The sequence below is a fragment of the Meles meles genome, chromosome 8 (assembly GCF_922984935.1).
Source record: "Meles meles chromosome 8, mMelMel3.1 paternal haplotype, whole genome shotgun sequence".
Classification (NCBI taxonomy): Eukaryota; Metazoa; Chordata; class Mammalia; order Carnivora; family Mustelidae; genus Meles; species Meles meles.
In genome coordinates this window covers 95722018-95746124 of record NC_060073.1, presented here as the reverse complement: position 1 = coordinate 95746124, position 24107 = coordinate 95722018, and the positions used below count along the sequence as shown (strand labels likewise).

The window sequence follows — 24107 nt, the reverse complement described above, 5'->3', positions numbered from 1 at the left end:
ACTGTCTCAGAGCAAGGCCTTCCAAAGCCATCTGACTTCACCAGACAGACCTCAGAGCACGCTACGAAGCAGACGGGGGACCCTCCCCAGCAACGCTCTGGACAGACTGACACAAAGACAGTACTTAGAGTCCGAAGAAGGGGGACACAGAAGCGCTTTGTATCCTATAATGCGGTCCACAGATACTGTGATCATTACTACTAATCATCAGCCTAACAGTCATGCTTTCTGTCTAACCAATCACCGCGCGTCCGAGGGCAGGTCTGCAGGACCTCTAACATGCAAACAGCAGCTGTGAACAACAAGGGCTTCCTCTCCGGGGCCGACGCTATGGTCGGTTTGCTGGGAGGGAGGGGGAACAGGGTCAGAGAGAAACACCTCCTGCCTCTTTGTACGGGTCGCTATCTGGTCCCCAGAAACTGACATGGGGTTGGAAGGATGGTGGAGCCCCAAACCCAGGACCGAGAGAAGGAGAGAGAGAAGGGACGATCATAGAAAAGCAAAGCCAGGCACAATTTAGAAACAAGGTGACGTCAGAGCTCCCCACGTGACACCATGGCTGGGCCCAACCCTCCGCCCCGGCCTCATCACATACATGCACAGAAAGCCCCGGGAGAAAGAAAGTAGTTTTGTTGCTTTGACCTGCCTGAAGAAAAAAAAAAAAAAAAGATACACACACATGTGTGTATGTATTTAAATAGACATGCATCCAAAAATAAGAAAAAAGAGTCAGAAAGGGGAAGGCAAAACTGGTTCCACCCATCCCCTTCGGTCTAACACACAAACACCCTGGGGCCCTAAGAAGGAAGACTGCAGGTTCAGATTTTGCTGGGGACTTTCCCTCTGCAGGGCCTGCCACTCTTCCTAGGGCCTGCTGGGAGGAAGCATGAGACTGACGCTCGAAGAAGACGACGACGACGTTTATGGCCCCTGGCGGCTGCTGGGTGATTCTTCAAAGTAAAGATGTCTTTGGGCTCCACTCTGAGAGACTCAGAGGAGGAGAGCAGGGTCAACCCCGAGCAGAAATCCCTACGAGGCCAACCAAGCCTGACTCCTGTGACCAAAAGTCTCCGATCACCACTTAGATGAGCGTCTCCTGTTCTCTCCCTGTTTGTAGAGTTTTCTCCTTTATCCACTGGAAAGGTCTTTTTTTTTTTTTTTTCAGCTCTCTAGAAATTAGGTAGTTCTTCCTCGATGAACAAATCCCTCCTTATAGAGGACTGAACTTCTCTCAGACACAAAGCTATCCAGGCACCTGAGGAGGGAGGCTGCTTCTCTGAGCGTTCATGTCCTGATCTTAAATTCGGGTGTACTTAACATTTTCCTTTTCTTTTCTTTTTTTTACGAAGTCAGCTCTATTTTGAAACATTTACTTCACTTTCGGTGAATATTTTATCACTATCATAATAGTCATGTCAACAAGAGTACCTTCTTTTGGAAGCCTCTGGCCACCTCTTTCCCTGGTCCTTTAGCTAAATACACACTTTCACCACAGTGCTGATGACTGGTTCCAAATAAACCGTTGGTTAACCATCTTGTATCTTCCCAAACCAGAGAAGTCACAAGAGGCTGGAGAGCCCAGGCTGAGATGCAGATTCAGATAACATGCCCGGGTATGCAGTGACACAGGACGAGCTTGGGAGGATCGCTACGCTACATGGGAAGCTAAGGGCTTTCCAGGAAGGTCACCTGAACCGTTCTTATCGCATTATGTCTTCCCCAAGCAAAATGCTCTCAAAGAAGATAAATCACACCTTAAAAAACAACCACCTTCCACTAGAGTTATCACTTAATGAAATATTTTACCCAAATGAGAAATGGGATTGGTCATCACGCCAATTCCACCACGGACACACGGTCTTTGTCATCGTGGCGGACTGGGCCACACTTTCAAGTTGGAAAGCTCTTAATATCTAGACATTCTAATAGAAAAACTGAAACTCAGGAATGTACAGGGCCTATAGCAAAGAAAAAAATAACAGGACCTGAAAAACTCACAAAGTCAATTGCATCTTGAAAACCCAAGAACTTCTAGAGAAGAAATCTGACCTACCACGACTGGTCCTCCCCATGCACATGTTGTCTGGGGTTACAACTTCTTGCTTGATGGCAAAGTAGTCAGTCTGCAAGGTGTCTGTCTGCAGAGGGTCCCGGAGGATGACGGAGGGGTAGTCGTTCTCATACTTGAGGGAGAGGAGCTCCTCCGAGCTGATGGGATGGAGTGTCTGGTAGGACTCTGTGATGAAGCTAGGCTCTGAGAACTCTGAGGGAGGAACGCACTGAGCATGCTCGATACCATAACCTGGAAACAGAGAACACGTGCCGTTGGAGAGAGGGCCAAGTTGGACCTACAACAGGCAGGTCTTTGCCATTCACAGCAGCCCCACAAGACGAAAACAAGCTGACTACCTTAGAGAAGGAAAGGAGCATATTTTAGGCCAGAAGGGTCTGGGTGTTTCAGCTTGCTCAACTAGTTAACAAGAGACTTCCCTTTTCTGGCTTAATTTACACATCTCTAAAATGGGGATGATTGCAATCTCCCTCAGAGCGCCGTGAAGAAAAGCAAAGAGTATGTGTGTAAAATGCCAGCCAACCCTTCTTGCTCTCGTTATCTCAATACTTAATATCATTGCTGCTATTAGAATAAAAATCAAAATAAAATTAAAAGGTAAAAGGAAAACAAACCTCCTCAAGACTCCCTTCAAAAGCAAGGCCATCAGATAAGAACAGCCCTACCCTAATCCTCTTCCTCTGGCCCCCTCTCCCGTAAGGTTAGGTGTCGTCTACTACAAGGGAGAAGGCTTTACCTTCTGTAACAGAATCCAAAGCCACATGGCACACTCTTGAGGGAGGATCAGAGGAAATGCTGTCATATCTACTAGTAAAAGGGGAAAGAACAAGGGCCACAACCAAATCCCTAACCCCAACCTCTGATGGCCACCATGGTACGCAGGATCAAGTAAGATCAAAGTTCAGGGGCCAAGTTGCAGTCCCTCTACATGACTTTCATGCTGAAGGTATCAGGAGAGATCCTGGTATGCAGAGGAGTTGGCAGGTTAATAAAAATACCAACATGTAAATAGGTTGAAGCCTCGTGCCTCGGGGGAACAGCAAAATAAATAACAGAGAGGCCACATTGAAGAAAATGTTATTTTCCACAGAATTACCATGAAGGAGCCTGAGGTCATCTGGGACAGGAATCCTTTCCTAGGTTCCCACTATAGCAAGCAAAACGAGAGAAGAGCAGAAGACGAACTTACTAATGAAGTAATCCGAGGTATAGCGGGATTCTGGATAGGTAGGGTTGACTCCATTCACTTGATATGGTTTCACATCCTCTGTAACAGACAGGCAGGGAACCAAACAGAGAGGTCAACAGACAAGTAACATTTGGCCTAAAAGGACCTTGGACGCAAGGACTACAATGATCTCAGTCCCTCCTCTAAGAAATCGGCATGTTCATTAACTGAGCTGGTGTCTGAGTCTACCCTGACTGGGGCCTTGTCTAGAGATGAGATCACAGAAGTATGGCTAAGTCGATTATTTCAGTAGCTGCAAAATGGGATTTAATATCTTAGAAGCAGCACCTGTGAGTAATCTCTAAGGCTTGGGAAGGCATCCCACCCTCATTCTGATGCATGCTTACCGTGAGAGGCTTCAAGATGTCTTGGGAATTTACCCGAATCAGTCCCGAATGCTCGAACCAATCGGTTCCAAAACTTTTTTTTGGAAATACATTATCATCTTTAAGTGGTTTACTTCAGGGCCTCCACTTCTAACAGATGTCTGGTTTTTGTGTTGTGTGTGTCTTTTTTTTTTTTTTCCATCACCCCCAGGCTCAGAGAAGAACGGGATACTGGTAAGGTGACCATTGGGTGGATGGATATGGTGGGGCTCGCGCGAAGACAGAGAACCGTTATCATCAACTGCTGTTGGCAACCAGGTGCCAGCTCCCCTTGGCATGAGAACGGAATGTAGGTAAGCTGAGGTGAGCTGGGGGATCCTCTCATTACCCTGGAATCCAGTGGTGTGACCCCAAATATTGCATGAATGCTCTGATTCTATTTCCCGGTAAGACTCAGACACACAGAAGGAGTGTTGGCTTGGGTTTTTCCTCCGATATCTGATAGCTTGTTGGGAGCAGAGGCTGCTGGGAAAACAAGTTTATGCCTGTACAGAGAAAACAGTTCCCAGTGGAGATAAAATGATTAAACTCCGCTTTAGCCCCTTATCAGATTGAAACATCCCTGTCCCTTTGGCCTTCCACCCCACCCCAAACAGCTATGTTCTGGGGCTGCGTTGTTCTGGTTTAATTACAGAACAAAAGCTGTAGCCTCCACACACACCTCGAGCTGGGCTCTTCAAGGGTCTAAGGAGAGATGGTTCCCACCACCTCTCCCAGTAGCAAACGGGTGGGATGATAGGACGTTCTGTCCTCCAATATTCTCAATGACTTCCTGATCGGCCCATATTCTCTGAAACTGGTCCTTCGCAGGAAGGTAGGCCACACCCATCTTGGGGGCCCAGACGCTGCCCTGCGAGTCCATAATATTAGACAAAGAATGCAGGGCAGGAAATTAAATAAAAAAGACCAAGTTTAAGGAAATGAGCGATCTTGAGGAAACCACCTAATCTGCCCTCATTTTACAGATGAGGACACCAACAGCACACGGCCCTCTTATTTCACGGGGCTGTTTTTTTTTTTTTTTTTTTTTTAAGATTTTATTTATTTATTTGACAGACAGAGATCACAAGTAGATAGAGAGGCAGGCAGAGAGAGAGAGAGAGAGAGAGAGAGGGAGGGAAGCAGGCTCCCTGCTGAGCAGAGAGCCCGATGCGGGACTCGATCCCAGGACCCTGAGATCATGACCTGAGCCGAAGGCAGCGGCTTAACCCACTGAGCCACCCAGGCGCCCCTCACGGGGCTGTTTTGAGAATCCAATGAGAAAACAGATGGGAAAGCACTCGGGAAACAGCAGTTGTGCTACAGTTATTAGTCATGACTGCGATCACAGGTGCTCTGGCACACCTGGTCGCTCCACGGAGACAAATACAGGGAAAGTGCGTCTTACTGGGATATATTTGGGTTCCACGGTCTGGTAGAATCCACTGTCGTGTTTATACACCAACGGTTACATCAGATCTCTTAGGAGCCTGCCCTGTCTTTTCCCTCTATAAACAGGTCACTCGTGTCGACCCGTAGGAGTGGGTGTTGGAGCAGTTAACGTGGACACGGCCTCAGGCCTTCGGGAAGCCTGGGCCCCGCCGTCCCCAGCGGAGGCAGCCGCAGCAAGATTCACCTAGTTCTGGACTGTGTTTATTTATTTATTTTCCAGCGCAGACGCTGAAGAGAAGGAAGAAAGATAACACTTCTGGGCCCAGAGGAATCTAATTTGGGGCTCTCCTGAGCATTGCGGAGTGGAAAATATCCTTACACAAAGGAAGGTATTATATGGAAGAAAAGTGCTAATCCAGAGCTTTGCTCCCTGCCCCCCCGCCCCCCGCCGTGGCATCTGCACCAAGGGTTGGAGCTGGTGACCACAGGGAAAGGGTGGGCCTGGGTCAGAGAGGGCAACGGGCTTCTAGGCTTACAGTCAGCTGGAGGGCACCGCTGACTGCTGGTAACTGCAATTTATTTTAAGAAGAAATTCAGAAAAATAAGTGCAAAAACACCCAAGTTTGCCGCCTGCTGCTGTTTCTATACTCAGCCAGGACTGTGGTACATGAGTCACTTGGTCCAAAAAGGTTGGAAGAGGCTGGTAGGGGAGGCCATGTCATTACAAGGTTGCAACACGGTGTCCCGACCTAACCCCCCGTTTGTGCTCCCGATGAAAAAGGTAGCCCACAGCACGCCAATCCCTCCCTGCCCTCCCAGGCAGGGTGCCAAGAAGCCAGTCTTAGTAAGTAGCTCTAGAAGCTAAGCTCTCTAGTGGAGGTGGACAGGTATCACACTGCCATGGATCAAGGGACTGTGTATTAAGGGGCCAGGAAAAAAATACAACCAACGATCTATCTTGGGAACTGGCTGCAGACCCTGCTCGAGAAGCCCATGAGTCCAAGGTAAGGACTGGGATCAGAATTCCGGCTAGCGAAATGCCTCGGGAATGCCATCTTGCAAAACATTAAAATCTGAACCTCCGATACATAAAAGGAAAAACAAGACATTTATTGAGCACCTGCTGCATTTATTGAGCACCTGCTGCATGCCAGCCGGGCGTGTTTCCAGACACAGTATACGCCCTGATAGGACACTCACAGGTACTGGCATGGATGTCCCGCCCTTGGGTATCCTCCCCCACCCACCGCAGCAGCAACCCCACAGAGCTTCCTCCTCACTCCCTCCCCACACCTTTACCTTTCTGCAGGATCTCGAGATGTTCCCACAAGATGTCCCCAACGAAGTCTGGGGCCAGCTCGAGAAAGCAGTCCTTCCCGAGTGCACAGAGGGCTGCTCCATTCATACAGAACTTCTGGAAGTCCACACCTTTCAGGCTGAACTCATTCACGGCCCACATCACCCAGTCCCGAACATGGGTTTCTGTCCACTGCCGGGGGTCTGAGGAAAGAGATCAAATGAAGATCCAGCAGGTCAGGCTTTCCCTCGTGCCCAGGCCTCAGGGAGGACACCGAAGATCTGTTCTCTGATTCACAGGTTTAGGAAGCACCAGCCTATAAAGGCATGTCAGGGGCGCTCTCCACAATCTTCTCCCTGCCCCACACTCAACATCCCTAGCCTGCAAGCTCGGAGATCATGCCCATCAGCCAAAAAGCAAGACAGGAGTAGACCCCCACACCTCTATTCAGACAGAGACTGATGAACCTCCTTTCCCACAACCTGACTTTCATGAGGCTTTTTTTTAAGCCCAGGACCGAGGAACAGAATGACATCTTTCATAGCAATAAGAACAAAGTCAAGTGCATTCTGGAGACTGCTCCCTCCTATCCCTGCTCTTCGCTGTCATGATTGACCTGAGACATTAGAATTAATCATTTTTATCCTCGCTAACGACGGCTAGTCATAATCATAGCAACTAGTAATAGTAAGTCATTCAAATGGTCCTTAGTCATAACAGCATTATCAGGTACCTGATTTCATCATACCAGACACCCCGCAAGTGTGGAGCAGCGTCAGAGAACAGACAAGACTTGCTCTTCCCGCGTGGCTGGGGTTGAGCACGACTGAACCAGTGTGGCGCTCTCAGAGCTCCGAGGATGGCAGGAAGGCCGGCTGTGGGGCTCCCAATGCACCTGCTGCCCAGCCCCACCCCACCCCCTTCAATCCAGCACATGACTTTATGAGATGCCAGAAAACCCAAGGTCAATATTCACTTGATTCTGCTTTGTGATGCTAATAGGATGTTAGGCATTGCTGTCAGCGGAGGTTTTGATGAAGTAGTATATACATGAGAAAAGGTTTGAAGGTACATTCACAGACTGTCTAAGATGTGGTGTGACTGGGCTGGAGGCAGCAGACGCCTCACTCTTACTTGAGAGAAAAGTATTCTCTGTGCTCTCAGTTGCTCAGGGGATGTTGCCTGCTGGAGGCTTAAGTGTTCTCCAGTCATTTGTCCTTTCTGACAACTCCAGTCCCCTTACATCCCTGAATAATCCCTTTCAGAGGAAAACACCCATGCATAAACCCATTTCACGAAAGCACATGGAAAAGAGAAGAGCAATCAGTTAAATTCCAAGGAATGTAGCTCACTACATTCATCCAGTGATAGCCCAGAATGACTCTAAGACTGTTTTCCAAGCTCAGCTGTGCTCTGGAATTACCAGGAATTTCAACTTCATGGGCCTGGGACATGGCCTGAGCTGTGGGATTTCTTGAAGTCCTGAATCTGGTGTGCAAACAACTTTGGGAACCACCATCCAAGATCAAGATGGCAGTGTCAAAACCTGGGAGATGGGGAAGCACTGGCATGGGTCTACGATTGTTCTAGGAGACGCCTGCCACCATTTCCAGGGGCTGACAGAAGTTGTTAGTCATAATGTCTATCTCACACTACAGCTGAGATAACTAACCTCACCCAAAAGTCTGATCCCATCCCTCTCTTCTCCCATCAACAAAACACACCTTTGGGAATTCCCAGGCGTTGCTGTTCTTTAGAGAAACCACTGAAAGTAGCTTTCAATGCTTGAGACATCATCTCTTTGCTGCTTGGAGTCAAGAGTGGGACATCAGCACATTCCATATCTGTAAAGAAAAAAATAGATGAGTAATAAAACAACACAGGTGATAAAGACTAGACACAGTAGTCATCATTAAACAACAGATACAAATACCAAATCATTATGGCGTATACCTCAAACTAATATAAGCTAATTGTACCTCAGTTTTGAAAAACTACTAGGTAGTTAACCACCCATAAAAGATAACAGGGCATGAATGGCTTGAAGAAGGCAATCTGAGAAATAACTGTACTAACGTCCTCACCAAGGCAGGTAAAATTTGGGGGGCTTTCCACAGTGCGCTAGGCCCCTAAAAAAAAAGACCAAAAAAAAAAAAAAAAACCTGACATTTGACTAGAATGTTCTACATCCTTGACCAAAAAATAAAAAAATGCTTATGTTTTCTGCAGAGCTTTGCTAATTCAGTAATAGCCCCTGCTCAACCTTCACATTCACTGAGAGAATTAATGTTGCTACCAACTTCCATGAAAAGGAAATGACAACATTCATTCATTCAATGCATCATCACTGAGCACTCGCTGTGTGCAAGGAATTAGGGAAGCAAACAGTGAGCAAGATAGAAATGATCTCTGCCCTCATGGAGCTGGATATCAGCGGCTGGCAGGGGATTCAGGCATTATAAAGCTAGTTATACAATTAAACATTCAAACACATCAATACGAGCTTCATAGGAGATGCAGAAGATGAGAGGTTAACATAGAACAAGAATTCCCGGAAGTCTGGAGGACGCGGAAAAGGCCTCCCTTAGGAGAACAGAGATGCTTGACCTGAGATCTGAAACATGCATACTTGTCTAAAAAAGAAAAAATACTCTAGACAAGTATTCCCCAGGTGTGGTCCCCAGACCAGCTGCATCATCATCATCATCACTGGGAAACTGTTAAAAATTCAAATTCTCAGCTCCACTCCGGATCTCCTGAATCAGAACCTCTGGGAGGGGGTAGGGGGAGCCCAGAAATCTGTGCTTTTAACACACAATCCAGGGGCTCCTGATGAACACCCAATTAGAGGACCATGGTCCTAGACAACGGGAGGAGCACAGATGAACTTTATGAAATGGGGGAAGGAGGGGAAATCTGGCCCACTTTCGTATCAAAAAGATCAATGCAGTTGGAGCAGAGGAACCAGGAGGACAGTTGATTGAGAGGAGGTGGCAAGGTAAGCATGGGCTTTTTTAAGGCACCCTAATGGACATGAAGTGGTACCATGCTGTAGTTCTGATTTGAATTTCCCTAATGACTGGTGAACGTTAGCATCTTTCCATGTGCTTATTGGCCATTTTTGTATCTTCTCCGCAGAAATGTCTATTCAAGGATTGTGCTCATTTTTAATAGAGTTGTTGGGCTTTTGTTGTTGAGTTTTAGGAGCTCTCGATATCCCTGAAAGAGCTGAAGCAAATACCTGAAATAGCTGAATCTATCCTAAAGACAGATTTGTATACCCCTGTCCACAGCAGCATTGTCCACGATAGCTAAAATGCAGAGGCTGCCCAAGTGTCCATCAACGATGAATGGATAAGCAAAGTAGGATATACGGACAAGGCGGTATTATTCAGCCTTAAAGAAGGACATTCTGACATGAGCTATGACGTGGATGAACCTTCACATTATGCTAGGTGAGACAAGCCAATCACCAAAAGACAGATTACATGAGGTCCTTCAAATAATCAAATTCATGGAGACAGAAAGGGGAATGGTAGCTGCCAGAGCCTGGAGGGAGAAAGGGAATGGGGAGTTGTTATCTAATGGGAACAAAGTTTCAGTTTTACAAGATGGAAAAAGTTCTGGAGATGGGTGGTGTTGACGGCTGTACAACACTATGAATGCACATAACACCACCGATTTGTACACTTAAAAAGGGTTCAGGTGCTGAATTTTATGGCAGGTATATTTTATCACAATATAAAAATGGAAAAAGAGAGAGGGAGAAGATCACCTTAGCTATTTGGTAAAGAACGGTTGAGCAGATAACTAGGAATAGACGTGGGAACGCTTGATAAAAGGTTCTTACAGTAGCTGTGGTGAAAGGGAGATGGTGATACAGGTAGCGTATGAGGATGAAGTTGAAGTGCATATGCGAGGTAATATCTACACTGCAGGTGGCGAGAACAGTGAAGGATCAAAGTCTGCACGTCCATGAACGTGTCATCCTTTGCGACATCCACTCTATTTTTATCTCTATGTCCAATCCCTCTTGTAATCACAGATGATGTTCAAAGCAAAGATACATAAATATGGCTCAGGTTAAAAATCCCCAGTATTCACTTCAAGTACAAGTTCCCACAAAAAGCTCATGGGCAAAAACAAACAAACGAAAACAAAACCCCTGAGAATTCCTACTAGCCATGGCGTGATCTTAGGGCAGTGGTACACTTTGCTGTAGTAATTTCCAGAAGTCCTCTTCCTCACCCTGGGTCTTGAAGGTGTCATATGAAACTGACTTATACAATGGCTGGGTACCAGGCAATGCTGCCATAGGTGTTCCTCAACTAGCCATCCCTGCCCCCTGACCAGTTAAAAAACATTCCCTGGACATCCGTATGTGTACTGGCTGAATTAAATGGAAACACAGAAGGGAAAAGATAATGACTGGTGATCTCTGAAAAAAGGAGCAAATAAATTGCCTCCAAACGTCAAAATGAACGGAAACTGCATTGCAAGAGAGAAGAGCGAGCACTTTCTCTCTGGTTTGCTTTGAGTGATGCTTTCAGGAAACAGCTTGCAGTCCAGTGCTCCCCTAAAAGCACAGAAGGGCTCACAGCAGCTGCTCCCCAGGCCCTGCCACCGAGGGTGGATTTGAAGTTCTAGGGAGGGGAGAGCTTGGGCTGCCCTGGGCCAAGCCCAAAAAAATCTAGTAATCTAGTGGAAAAATCAACATGCCTCCAGGAAGGTTGACAAAATGATGGAAAATCCCAGATTGTTAAGAGGGAAAAATGGGGGGAGGGGATAAAATTTTGATTACATAACATCTAGCCCTTCAAACAATGGAGTAATCATCAAATGAGTCACCAAGAAAGACATCAATACTGCCCCTTTGTCCCCACTCTACACACCCAAGAACAGCCAAGTGCCAGGTCCAGAAATGTCTCCACTTAGAGTAGAAGTCGGTGTCACCTCAGAGAAAGGGACTTTTTATTTCACCCAAGAACATTCCTTTTGAAAGCATCCTGGCCTCCTAGCACAGGGCAGAACACAGGAGTCAATCAACAAATGTTTAGTGAATTCACTGTTTTCCAAATTTGAATCAACTTCCCTTCCCTTCACTCCTGTCCAACACAAAATGCATGAACTTGAACTGTGTGGGTTTTGCTTTATGTGTTTGTTCCCGCCACTGATTTATGATTCGATGAAAAGAACTTCACTGATGGCGGAAATTGGCCAGGACAACACATGTGGAAAATACGGGCCGGGCCACAGGCACAATGGTTGTGCTAGAGGCTGGAACTGAAGGTGAGATTGGCTAGGAGGCCCCAGGCATCTCTTGCACGGAAGATGCCAAGGGGATGCAAAGGCCAAGGATGACAGCAGAAAGCCCGAGAAAGAGGTTTCCTGGAGTTTGCTTCCTATAACTCTGCACACTTTGACGGTATGGTCTGGACAGGACCGCTGGCCTGACAACACTCCATGCAGGTTCCTGCTTCCTGTTAGGGAACCAGCCCTTCCAGGCTCTCACTCGCTCTCTCCAAGAGAAGCAGCTGGAATACTTTTGCCTGTCTACCTCAATGCCATCTTCAAAAGCCTGGTTCCCATGCTGTCAGCGCAGCTGCGCCATGCCCGTCAGCTCTGCCCCTGGCTGCTGGATCTCTTGGAAAAGTGCTCACAGCCTCACAGCCCAGCTGGCTGGTGAAGGCCAACCCCTCGCACTTGGGACACCTGCATTTGGGCTCGATGAGCTCAGGAGAAGGCATGTTATTGCCTTTGGACACAAAGGATTCAGACAGGAAAAGTAAGCGCTTTTCTCCCTTGTTAAACAGAGGGGAGCATTGGTTTTAAAAAAATGCAAACCCTCCCCTCTCTAAGTGAGTGAACAATTAGCCAGGATTGGCTTTATCAGTAGTAGCCTGGGCATTGCATTTCAATGATGATGAATAATCATATTTGGAAGCAGACATTAATCTAAAAGATTAAATTTTCTTCATAGAAAATATGAACACAAAAATTCCACCTATGGTACTAGTTTGTAATCGCAGCAGTTCTGTTAATTACACTGATTGACAACAATAACAAAATCATTAACAGGTGGAGAATCCACCCTAGTTTAGCCCAAACAGGCCTCTCTGTTATTCCTGTCACATTTCAGCTCATGGTCTGTTATAATATTTTTGCATCAGGTACCAAATATTTCTAATTTGAGGAATGGCATGTAGAAATTAATCAACCCCCACATCCCGGAAAATCACTAACTGTATTTCACGGACAAGTACTAAAATTGCCTTCGTGTTAATATTTGTAATTGCAGTATCTTAAATTCAAATAACACATTTGTCTCAAAATGCTGAGAACCTGTCCTGAAGATATATTACCCCAATACAGTAGAGACTCTAAACACAACACATGGGAAACTGAAAACATTTACGACCATATAGGATTTCCTACCCAGCGATTATCCCTCGGGACCCTAAATGTGAGTTAATATTTATAAGAATCACCCTAAGTTTCAGAGAAAAGAGTTGTACAGAAGCCAGTGAATGAGTAACAGTCCCAAACTCTCATCTTAGCAAGACTGCACAGTATCGAGTCAGAAACGAGCAGGGAGCAGTCCCTGAATTAGTAGAGGCATAACGAACCAGGGCCATTCTGAATGCATGGAAACATCTGCTCATTTTGCATTGTGGCCTGACCCTGAACAAAAGTTTATACGTAACCCCAAGGATGTTTTAAGTCAAATGCAGAACAACGGTTTCAATTCAGTTATATGTAAGTCAAGGGTAAGGGCTGTTCAATGTCCAAGAACCTGTCCAGGACATTTTCATGTGACTTTTCGTGCCATTCTGTTCAGTTGTTTGGAACCAAATGGCTCCTATCAACCATGTTACATAGAATCTATGCCAGAAGTGATGTGTGTCCTGGGAGAAGTCAGGACAGCGCCTTACTGACCTAAGATGTCTCTCTCCTCACCTTCCTCAAACTACACAATAAAGCAGAGCATCTAGGATCTGAATCTGAGGGTTAGGTGATAAGAAACAAAGCTAAGAACTAGAAATGCCAGGTGAATTATTCCAGTCTGCACAACCATCTAACTGGCCAAACCCTAGCAGGTTACCATGATGATACTATCTGTGTGTGTATGTGTGTGTCAGGCTGGTGGGGGTTACTGTTTCCATCAAGAGCAGCATGTAAGAAACACCAACAATGGATAATATGCCTGACATCCGAAAACCAGTTTATGGTCCAATAAGACCCTTCATGAATACTATTCCATGATATCACACATGAAATGTCCAAGGGTCCTTGGGGGGTACTACTGGATTCCCATTTTACAGATGAGGAAACAGAGCTCTGAGAGATCAAGAGCTTCGTGTAAAATCACAGGGCTGTCAGGGCCCAGCAAGGGTGGACCTCAGTCTTTCAATTCTTTTTTTTTTTTTTTTAAGATTTTATTTATTTATTTGACAGAGAGAGATCACAAGTAGGCAGAGAGACAGGCAGAGAGAGAGGGGAAGCAGGCTCCCTACTGAGCAGAGAGCCCGATGCGGGACTCGATCCCAGGACCCTGAGATCATGACCTGAGCTGAAGGCAGAGGCTTAACCCACTGAGCCACCCAGGCGCCCCCAGTCTTTCAATTCTTAAACTCAAGCTCTTCCTACTCCATTCCACTGCTGCAGCAAATCAGATTAGATCAGAGACCCAAGAAAACTAAAATTTGGACAACTCAGAGAGAGAAAATGGGACTTATATTTGTTAGTTGGAAAGTTAGATACATTTTAGGAAATAATTAAAAACTTAAAGCCTTTCCTGGGCTAGCATAATTAAAAGCCATTTACAGGATCGACTGTAATCTTGCCCTTTCTCCGGACTATGGGTAGCGACGCTTCCTTCCTTCCATACAAAGTGACACAGGTTAAATGACAACCTGGCTTCCTTCCCTGTCTGTGTTCACCCCTGAGTCTCCTTGATGGGCAATTGTGTGCATAATATAAGGTTAATTAGTTACATAAAGTCTTACTGAAACATGTTTCTTAAAGTGAAAAGAAACCAAGAAGAAGCCTTCTGGTCCATCCCAGGAGGAAAGAGAACAATAGTCTCAGCTGGAAAGAGAATTCTGAAGACAAGGGAAAAAGACATAGTGGGGCGTGCACGGGACTTGCCTTGGCTTGTTGGTCAAAATCCATGGGCTCTTATCTCAGTGTTGCCACTAATATAATCACACTGGATCAGTCACTTAATCAGTGCCTTGCTAAAAAGAAGTCTATTAATAGGTTCTAGGTTAATATTGAATAGCATTTTTAATTTCCCTTATCGCAATTTTCAAACATCCACCAAAGCGGAGGGAAGAGTACAATGAAATCGTATTCGAAATCTATCAACACTACTGGTTCCTAATTCATCATCTTCCCTACACACTGAAGAACTATAAAGCTAATCCCATACCACATGTCATTTTATCCACAAACATTTTATTGTCAGGCAGACATTCTCTAGATAAAGGAGGATCATAATAGGAAAGCTGACAAGAGACAGATAAACTCATGGAAAAGGAAAATACAGCTTCAGATTACCTTCCACGGTGCTTACAGCTAGGTCTACATTTTGTTTATCAGCCCATCTGAACCACAGAGCTTGTCTGAAAGCAACACTGCCATGATCTGGAAAGTGAGGATGTTGGATCAGAGAAAGAGGAGCTCAAATCAGAATGGAAAGCCAGTCCCTTGGATTCCCCTGTCCGACAAGCAGAGAGCACGGGGATCATTCTTCCTAACGGTTCATGTCCGCATGACCTTATAACTGTAGCTAGGAGCATGCAAGAAAAGGCTGGGGATGCTGGCAAGAATCCAAGGGGCAGTGCCAAGCCGCCTAGAAAGTCCCAGTGTGGGAAAGAAGGCACCTTTACTCCTTTAGATCAATAGAAATAGAAAAACAGAAATAGAAAAAACTCTGACCCCAGAGTTGATTGTCCCTGGAAAGTTGTTACTGGTGTCTAAGAGGACTTCCCCCGTGAAGACACTAATATCTCATTACAGTGTGACAGGGAATCGCAAATCCCGTCTCTGTTGCTCTCTCTCTCTCATTGGTGGACGGTGGATTGGAACTAGGGATCAAGAGACCTGTCAGGGTCCTCTTTCTCCCACACTCCTGATTCTAAATCCTGTGAAAGGCCCTAAAACTTGGCAGGCGGGCCTTCCAGCGGAGGGCGATGGTCTAATCCACAAAGCCTCTGAGCTGAGGTTACCTCAAAGAAGGGAAATAAATGTCCCTCCCCGGCCCCTCAGCTCTGTTTTCACAGACCTAATGATGGGACAGAGTGATTAGGGACAGGCAAGGTGGTGCTCTGGCAAGCAGGGAGCTAAGGTAGGGCTTGGGCACCTCTTCTGAAACCACCCATATCTACCCAACAGTCCATTGCTGCCCCCACATAAGGGGACACCAGGAGCTCTGAAACAGACTCCTATCAGTTAGGAAAACCTACAACTAGGCTTCCGCCCTCCTCTTAATACCTAGTCTCCTACAAGTCGCCTGACAATTAAAAAAACAAAAAACAGTCCAAAGAAGTGGTACAGAAAAATCCCCAATTCGCCCTCCAACAACCAGGCTGACCAAAAAGGCGAGCCAATGTCCAGTTACAGCCTCTCGGCCATGCTGCCCACACACACTGCCACCAGGGAGTACACAGGGCTTGGGTACCCCAGGCCACCTCTGAGGTGGGCACCCCTTCTTGGCCGGAAGCTGCCACGGGACAAGAGAGGTGGCCTCGGGGGAGGCAGAGCATGCTCCCCACTGCACTGGGAAACCGGCCCCAGGTCCCGCAGCCGGGCCTGGGAAAGAAGCCTGCGGAGAGGGCTTCTGAACATCTGAACATCTGTAGGAAGTGACTTCAGTGCTCTCCCTTCTTCCCTCCATCCACCCTGCCCCATCCCCCACAAGGAGTTTTAACACATTATTACCACTGAAGTCCTGAGGATTTGGTGACTCACCAGGCTCACACATGGTTCCAATGAGCCCTTGACCATTACATGGTAGGGGAGCAGGAAAAACAAATGAAAGCGGTTGTAATTCGGCAGCGCCGGAGTTCAGACCTGCCAGACAAAAGGGATTGCAGGCATGTTCCCAAATCCGTTCAGGCACCTGACATGCAAAGCTATTTTTAATCACTGGATTTATTTCTTTCCTACGCCCTCCACCATCCTCCACCTCAGCAAATGTTTCGAAGTCAGAGCAAAATCCAAATTAATTCCAGGTGTTCAGGGAAACCCAGAGAGGCTCTTCCGTTCCAGAATCGGAGCCAGAAAGCAGAACTGCCCCCTGGGTCCTGCAGCTAAATTTTCTTGCTCTCTACTTAAGAGCAGTTCAACTCTCCTACCCTACACATTGGGCAGATGGCCTGAAAGAGGAAATATTTGAATGAGTGAGCCCCGCTGGAATGACTCCTCGGTTCTGCGTTTTTTCTAGCAGCCCTGGCAAGAGAAGGTGCACAAGGACAGGTCTCCAAGAGCAACGAGACGGAGCATTCTTTCGTTATCCGGGATTCTCTCCCCACCTTACCAGAACATTTCTTTCCATTCCCCCCATCATTTTCATTACTAGGAGGTGCTCAGTAAGTAACCAGTGACTTGGAGAGAACTAAAAAGCATCTTGTAAAATATCAAGACTACAAGAAAAAATACACAATTTTACTTCCTAATGCTTTGAGAGACAGCAAGGAGAAGGAATCTGGCAATTTTCCCAGGTACAAGGAAGCAACTGAGAAAATAAGAAAAAATGAACACAAAAATCCCATTCTGAGATGTCAACGGAAATTGACATCTCCACAATCTGGCTCTTTGCTTTAACAGAACAGACTAATTTCTGACCTATTCTGCACCCTCCAGTCTGCTAAGGGGGAAACCTGTTTCGCAGCAATATCATCTCAATTGCCAGGACACCACCTCACAGCTCCAGGATCCAGCATACCTAAGAAGCCTTTTGGTTTCCAAAAAGCCCTAAGAGTGCCATTCAGAGTCAATATGGCACAAAACAAAATTGTAATTTGGGGCTCAAAACCCTTTTCTAGATGTTTGAAACTTGCCAAACCCAAGCTGCATTTTTATCCTCATCATTCACATGCCCTTCAATGAAAGACACTCTCACGATTTAAAATGGGTGGCTCAGTGGGTTAAGCCTCTGCCTTCGGCTCAGGTAATGATCCCAGGGTCCTGGGATAGAGCCCCATGTCAGGCTCTCTGCTCAGCAGGGAGTCTGCTCCCCTTGCTCTCTCTGCTTGCCTCTCTGCCTACTTGTGATCTCTGTCTCTGTCAAATAAATAAAAATAAAATCTTTAAAAAAATAAAAAACACTTAACCTCTTTAAAAAATAAATACATAAATAATAAAAGAATGTTTTAATTGTGGAGATTCGGATCCTGCATAAAAAGGGACAGCGCAACAGGATATTTTAAATAATCAAAAGCTCTGACATGATCCTTTCAAGCCATTTACGGCGTATGTCTCATGCTTCATATCATTTGCTATGTAGATGATTACACTTGACTCCCACCACACCACACATTTTACAAGTCCTGAATCTCCCAGAACTGTGTGACTTCTTTGTCATGAAAAATACAGAGAGAAACGCAGAGCCGCGTTTCCATATTACTCAGGAGGAAAGCCTGAATTGGCCCCTTTCAGCCTCAAAGCTTTGCAGATGGCCACAGGATCTCCTATGCGCTCTTCTGTCACACCTCTAAGTGAGGCCAAACCCCGGCCCTGCCGTCAGCTAAAATCCTCACAAAGGGACCATAAGGCTTTTGGTGCCAACGTGGCCCAGGATCACCCCACTCAAGAAGACTCGGGAAAATATGTGACATGCTCCATCTTGCTACAATCCCAGCTTCCTCTTCTTCAACTTCACACGTGGGCCTTTGATGCCTCCCTTCCTGCGGCCCTGGAGATGCTGGTTAATTGGGGGCTGAGGAATTTATTTTCACTTCACTTGCCTCCCGCCCTTGATTTTTCGGGACTGTTATCAGAACAGAATCTCACATTTTACAGAACCTTCTCCCCCATATTCTAACATGATCCTGAAAACGACCAGGTTTGGGCATTATCTCCATCACATAGGTGAGGACACTGAGGCTCGCAGAGGTCACTTGAGTGACTTTGCTAAGATGGTCAGGCCAGTGCAGTGGTCCGAGCAGCGCACAAACCCAGATCCTCAGATGCCAAAGCCAGGTGTTTTGTACCCAGACCTATTCGCAGAGGTAAAGCAGGGCTGGCGGAAATGCTGAACACCAGGACATTTCTTTCCATTTCCCCCCATCATTTTCATTATAGAGAACATTCCTCCCGGAGAAGGAAAGCACCTCAATCCCTGAGACCCTCTGTAGAGAGCAGTCACATCACCAGAGCTGAGGGGTCTCACCGCACATTCTACCCTAACCCGCTCAGCTCAAGGGCCCACCTGACCCTTGATGTGGGGGGCAAGACAGGCACGGCAGGAGTGGGGAGTGGCGCTCATGAGGATCACCAGGAAGGCCAGGCTGGCCAAGGTGGAAGATGAGGAGTTTTCTCCACGGGCAAAGGAAAAATCTGGGCAAACAAATGGAGTGGAGCCCGTTTATTTAGGCTGGAAGAGGTAAAGTTTTTCTGCACTTTTGAACTGTTTTCTCAAGGCCTGCCTCTCCCTCCCACGCAGGAAACAAACACAGAGACAGGCCTCTTGCAGCGAGGGCTCTAGTCGCTGAAGGCTAGCCCGGGAGAGGCAGAAGGAAGAGGGGCGCGGGGTGGGCGGCAGGGTCCACAGGCAGGGGTGGGGGTGGAGGGAGCTGGGGGGATGGGCAGACAGGGAGGAGCTGGCAGAGGAGTGGGAGGGGAAGAGCTGGCAGGGAAGGCAGATGGCAGAGAAGGAGAGAGGGAAAGAAAGAGGGCACAGAGCAAGGAGATACTGGGAAATCTTAAACCAGAATAAAGGCCAGAGCGCAGAGTGGAAGAGGACTGGGAAGAGCCAGCACCTTCCAATTAATGATGTTCAGAAAGCAGCATTTTTCCATAAATTTTGAAAGGAAATTCTCTCTCGACTTTCTTATTTATTTATACATTATATAAATACATTTCTAAACCAAAAAAGGACCATTTTTTCCAATGGGAAAAAGCCTTGTCTGAGATGAAAGCCAGTCTTCAAAAACCCCTTGGAGGAAGCTGAAACCCCACATGTCTTGGTGCTACAGAAAGAAAAACAAAGTGGACATTCTTCCTGTGTTCTAAGGCTTTTTTATGCAGATGTGTTTTTCTTTTAATAAATAAATCTGGACAGAGAAGGAAAAAGCATACTCATACACATTCACACAGTGCAACTGTCTGCTTTCAACCCAGGGAAACCACAATGAAAAAGAAGAATACATAAGTCCATTTTCCCAGTACAGGGACAAATATTCTCAACAGGGCAGGCCACAGCCAGGGACGTGATACACTCTACATATGTAGCCCAAGGTCCCCAGATGGACAAAGGACGATGTGTGAACGAGTAATGACAATCAGAGGTAAGATCGGACCTGAGACCCAAACAAACACCATGCTTCCCAGAAGGGCCCCAGCAGTCCTGTAGGATGCCACCTGACTTGCTAAAACATTCAGTTGCTCTGTCCCTTTTGAGCCACTCAATTTTCTTTGTGGACTGCAATCATGATTTCTTAACGATTACATGCACTGAGTTCAAATCTGCCCTCTAATGAGTTCTAAGAGGAGAACTTCTCCTCTCAGAAGGAGGGCTTTGTCCCTCCTTCTGTGGGTTGAAACCACGCATACAAGTTTCATCTTTCTTCACCTATCAGTTTCCTGGCTGCTTAACATCCCTTTGTCACCACTTCTAGCCAGGTTTTTAAATTCCTTGGTGGTGCCTTCAAGCATTCATGACGGGCTGGTTCTGTCCATCCCCCCACCCAGCAGCATTCCGGCATGCCCATGTTCCTCAAAGGCATCAGGAACATTCCCAGGTGAACACCATGCTCCTCAGGAGGAAATGAGACCATCCCCCTTCCCCTACACGGCTCACTACTGTGGGTACAGACCAGCACTGAGTTTTCCAACAGCTACACGACAAAAGCGACTCAAAGTACCATGAAGCTGAGCCAGTTCTCTACCCCTTGACTGAATCTTATTAACCTCAGTGAAAGGCTTCACATTTACCCATATTGAACTTGACCTCGTTTGTTTTGCTCCCTGTTTCCTGGTGCAGAGATCTCTTTTTACATCACAAAGCTGTCCCCTTCCCATTAGCTTTGCACCATTTGCAATTTATTAAGTATGTTTTCTGTATCATTCTCTAATATGAACCCCTGATAAAAATTAAAATGTTGAAAAGGCAACGACCGAGTCCTGAGCCCGTAACAGCAGAGACCACACATCATTCTGACACGCATTCATCAAGACCGTTTGGGTACAGTAGCTCAACCAGTTACAAATCCTCCTGATTTTACCATGGTTGGATCCATGTAGCCTCATCTTGACCACAAATATATCATGGAAAGACTTGGACGAAAGCTTCAATGGAATAAAAATATGAAGCTCAAAGATTCAGATGATGTGTCCAACGTGAGGCCAGTTCCCCCCAGGTTCTCCCTAAGTGCCAGACAAGTGGAAAGGCAGCAGAGGAAAATGGAGCTTGGATTCCGATCTGTGCAGGACAGAGATAGAGAAAGAGACCCAGAGAGGGAGGGGGTGGGAGGGGGGAGGGAGAGAGAGAAGGAGGAAGAGCAGGAAGGAGAAAGAGAGAGCGCTTGGAGAGAACCCTACAGCCACTTTGCATCCAGAAACAATGGGTACTTAGAGAACAATGGCTACAGACAAAGTCTTGGTCTATTTATATCTGCCACTGTTAGTCCCAGACAGGAGGAACTGGAAGTCTGCCCTGTATGCACAGCTCCAACTGAACCAGAGCTGGGAGGAAGATGAGGTCACCAAGAATGCTGCCTCCTTTGAACAGGCTCCTTTGCTGCTTGCATAGTTTCTTCTTAGCCTAAAGGATCTCTTTAGCCAAGTAAAGAAGTTTGCTTGCCTACTGCTAAAAAAAACAGCCACCGGTGAGAAGGCCCGGTCACAAATGGAACTGCTGCTCAGCCCAGCCCAAGGCAATTAAGGCCTTTGTCTACAGAGGTCCGAGGAAGGTGGGGATGTCAAGGGAAGACTAACCAGTAGATGGAGGTTAACGCTAGGGTTCCTGGAACAAGAGTCCTATCAGATCTGTATATTACACACATCTCAGGGCTCTATAAAAGAGCTTTTCTGTGGGGAAGTTCCCTCCTCACTTCTTGGGAGCTAGCAGAAACAGGCTAGGAGCTGAAATTCACAGATTGTGTCTCCTGTCTCATGAAGATCTCTGCCTCCTCTTCTGACAGTCTCTCTCTTTTCTGGAAAGGTCGTCTTCTGCTCTAACATGACGCTTCCTGTGCTACTTACTCTTTTCTTTTATAAGGAAAAAAACCCTTTTCCTTTAAGTTTTTATTTTATCTTAATTCCAGTATAGTTAACATACAGCATTGTATTCGTTTCAGGTATATAATATAGTTAAGCGTGTTACTTAGATTCTTAATCCTCCAAGAGGCTGACTAAAAAAGATCAGCAGCGGCCACATCAGCCTGTGATAGACACCAAAATGAAGACAAACAGAGCTGAGCCAGGGAAGAAGGAGGGGGGACCCAGCAGTGAGCCCTGAGGCCAGCCCCCCTGCCGCCCCACTGCATTGTCTGTCTCCCCCGTCGGCCTTCAGCATCCACGGGCGACCAGTAGCCAGCAACTGTGTCTCCTGGATCCAGTCCAACCTGACAGCCTCTTAGAAGGAGTGCGAAGCTGGCATCTCCCAAAGGCACGAAATTCAGGGCTTCACAGAGATCCCCTGAGGAGTCATTTCAGCTTCTTACTCATGCCTGCCAGTTCCTATCACCAGCTTCCCTCCCTGTTCTTAGAAAGCCAACACTAAGGAGGCAGAAAAGAACCCAAATAAGACCATTTTTCTCCTTGTCATTGAAGTAGCTTAGGGTGTGTCATTGAGAATACCCCGGGTCATGTCACCCCATTCACAGGGAACTAGAGGCAACGTTGCTGAACGTGAAGCCTGAAGTCCCGAGCAGACCAGCACTGGACCCGGTTGCAGTAGGTGCCGCCGGCAACAGGTTAAACTTGAGGCGCTATATTCCTTCGCCACCCCAACCCTCCTTGGTGACTTCAGAAGGGCCTGCGTCAAGACACTCAGGGTTTCGGCCATCCGAGGATGGTCTAGGAAACCTGAATGACCGGCTAACTGAGATAATCTGTGCAAGGCCACCACATGCAAACACTCCTGTACATCTTTCCTTCCAGGCAGATGGTGGAGACTGAAACCCGGCTGAGACAACGGACCGCCTAAACCAAGATCCAAGTGGGCGTGTGGGCCACCTCTCCTGCGCCACTAAACTCACTCCAACACTGCTTCCTTGACCCCCTCCCCCACCCCACCCCTGACATGCTCCCAACAGGCTAAAGGTTCCCTTCTGCTCCAAGGGCAAGAGAGAGACATGGGAGCCATACGGCAGCAGGGGGCAGAAGGCAGAGAGACACACATTCCCACCCTGAAGTGGGGCTGACATCAGAGGAGATGCGACAATTCCCACCCATCGGATGTTTAGCAAGTGCTGGGGACAGCCCTTCTCTAGACCTGTCTTCCCAAACGTCTGCGCACCAGATAAAATGCACCAAAGACCGATGGCACCGCCCGAACATGGAACATCTGGAGTTCAGAGCATCAGACTTTATGGATTCGACAGCTCATGAATTAAAAGCCGCACTCGGTTTAGTAAATCCAAATGCACGTTCCTAATGAGGAATCAGAGATCCTGTTGCTTTGAGGGATTTAGCTAATAACTGCAGGGTACAGGCTCAAGTTCCCTGAGCTGCTAAGGAGGTACTCAGGACCCAGAGAGACAGCTTCAAAGGGATTATGGGTATTCTCCCGAAACCACTGGGTTCACTGCTAAACCTATCATCTAAGGCTACTCCAAGGTTTGTTTAGACCTACCTAATCTGTAATTTTAGCCCCTATATCTTCAACTTTGGCCTTTTTTATGGTGTTGGGCAGTAACTATCATCCCATCCACTCTACTTGTGTGTTCACACTTTTCCTTGGCTCTCTGTTCCTCTCTACCAACCTCACTGTAGCTATATGACACATAAAGCCTTAGCTGGGGCCCAAAAGCAGGAAAGAGGAATTTATAGAATTCGCTGTAAAACTTTAACAACTCCTTGGAGGGATGCTCTCCTTCCTGGCAACTCGACGTAATTATAAGATGAATGAAAAGCAGGCTGTGGGTAGAGAGGAGGAGGAGCCGAGGTCTGTCACTGGTCAGGGGTCCTACATTATTCCCAGAACACAAACTTAGAACTCAGACGTCAGCTAGATCAAACCCTTTCTTCTACAGATGGGGAAAAATGAAACCCAGAGAGGTGACATCAACTTGCCTTTGGTCACAGAGTTATTAATTTTAGACCTCTTGATTCCCTGTCCAGTATTCTTTTTTTTCCCCTCCATACCCCTGCTGTTTACTCATAGCAATGGATTGGGGAAGAGCTGGTCTCCCTCATAACTTCACCACTATAAAGTGGTGTCCTTATGGACAAACACTGCCCTTCTCCAAGTTCTTAAGAACCCAAGAGGAACAATCCATCCAAAGATCTAAGAAACATGACTCGGGACTATACAGATCCATGATGCTACCTGTTCCCGCTCCAGACTATAAGCTTTCAATGTCAGTT

At 46.8% G+C, this 24107-nt stretch overlaps 1 protein-coding gene across 2 annotated transcripts in view; it reads right to left on the bottom strand.

The window, feature by feature from the left end:
- Positions 1-24107, bottom strand: part of ETS1 (ETS proto-oncogene 1, transcription factor) — a 128002-nt gene that overhangs the window by 25047 nt on the left and 78848 nt on the right. For both annotated transcript variants that reach the window (XM_046016110.1, XM_046016111.1), the window contains 4 exons: positions 8078-8197; positions 6356-6556; positions 3261-3338; positions 2054-2302 (listed from right to left, as the gene is read on the bottom strand). In XM_046016110.1, the coding sequence (XP_045872066.1) occupies positions 2054-2302; positions 3261-3338; positions 6356-6556; positions 8078-8197 (648 nt within the window). The remainder of the gene's footprint in view (positions 1-2053; positions 2303-3260; positions 3339-6355; positions 6557-8077; positions 8198-24107) is intronic.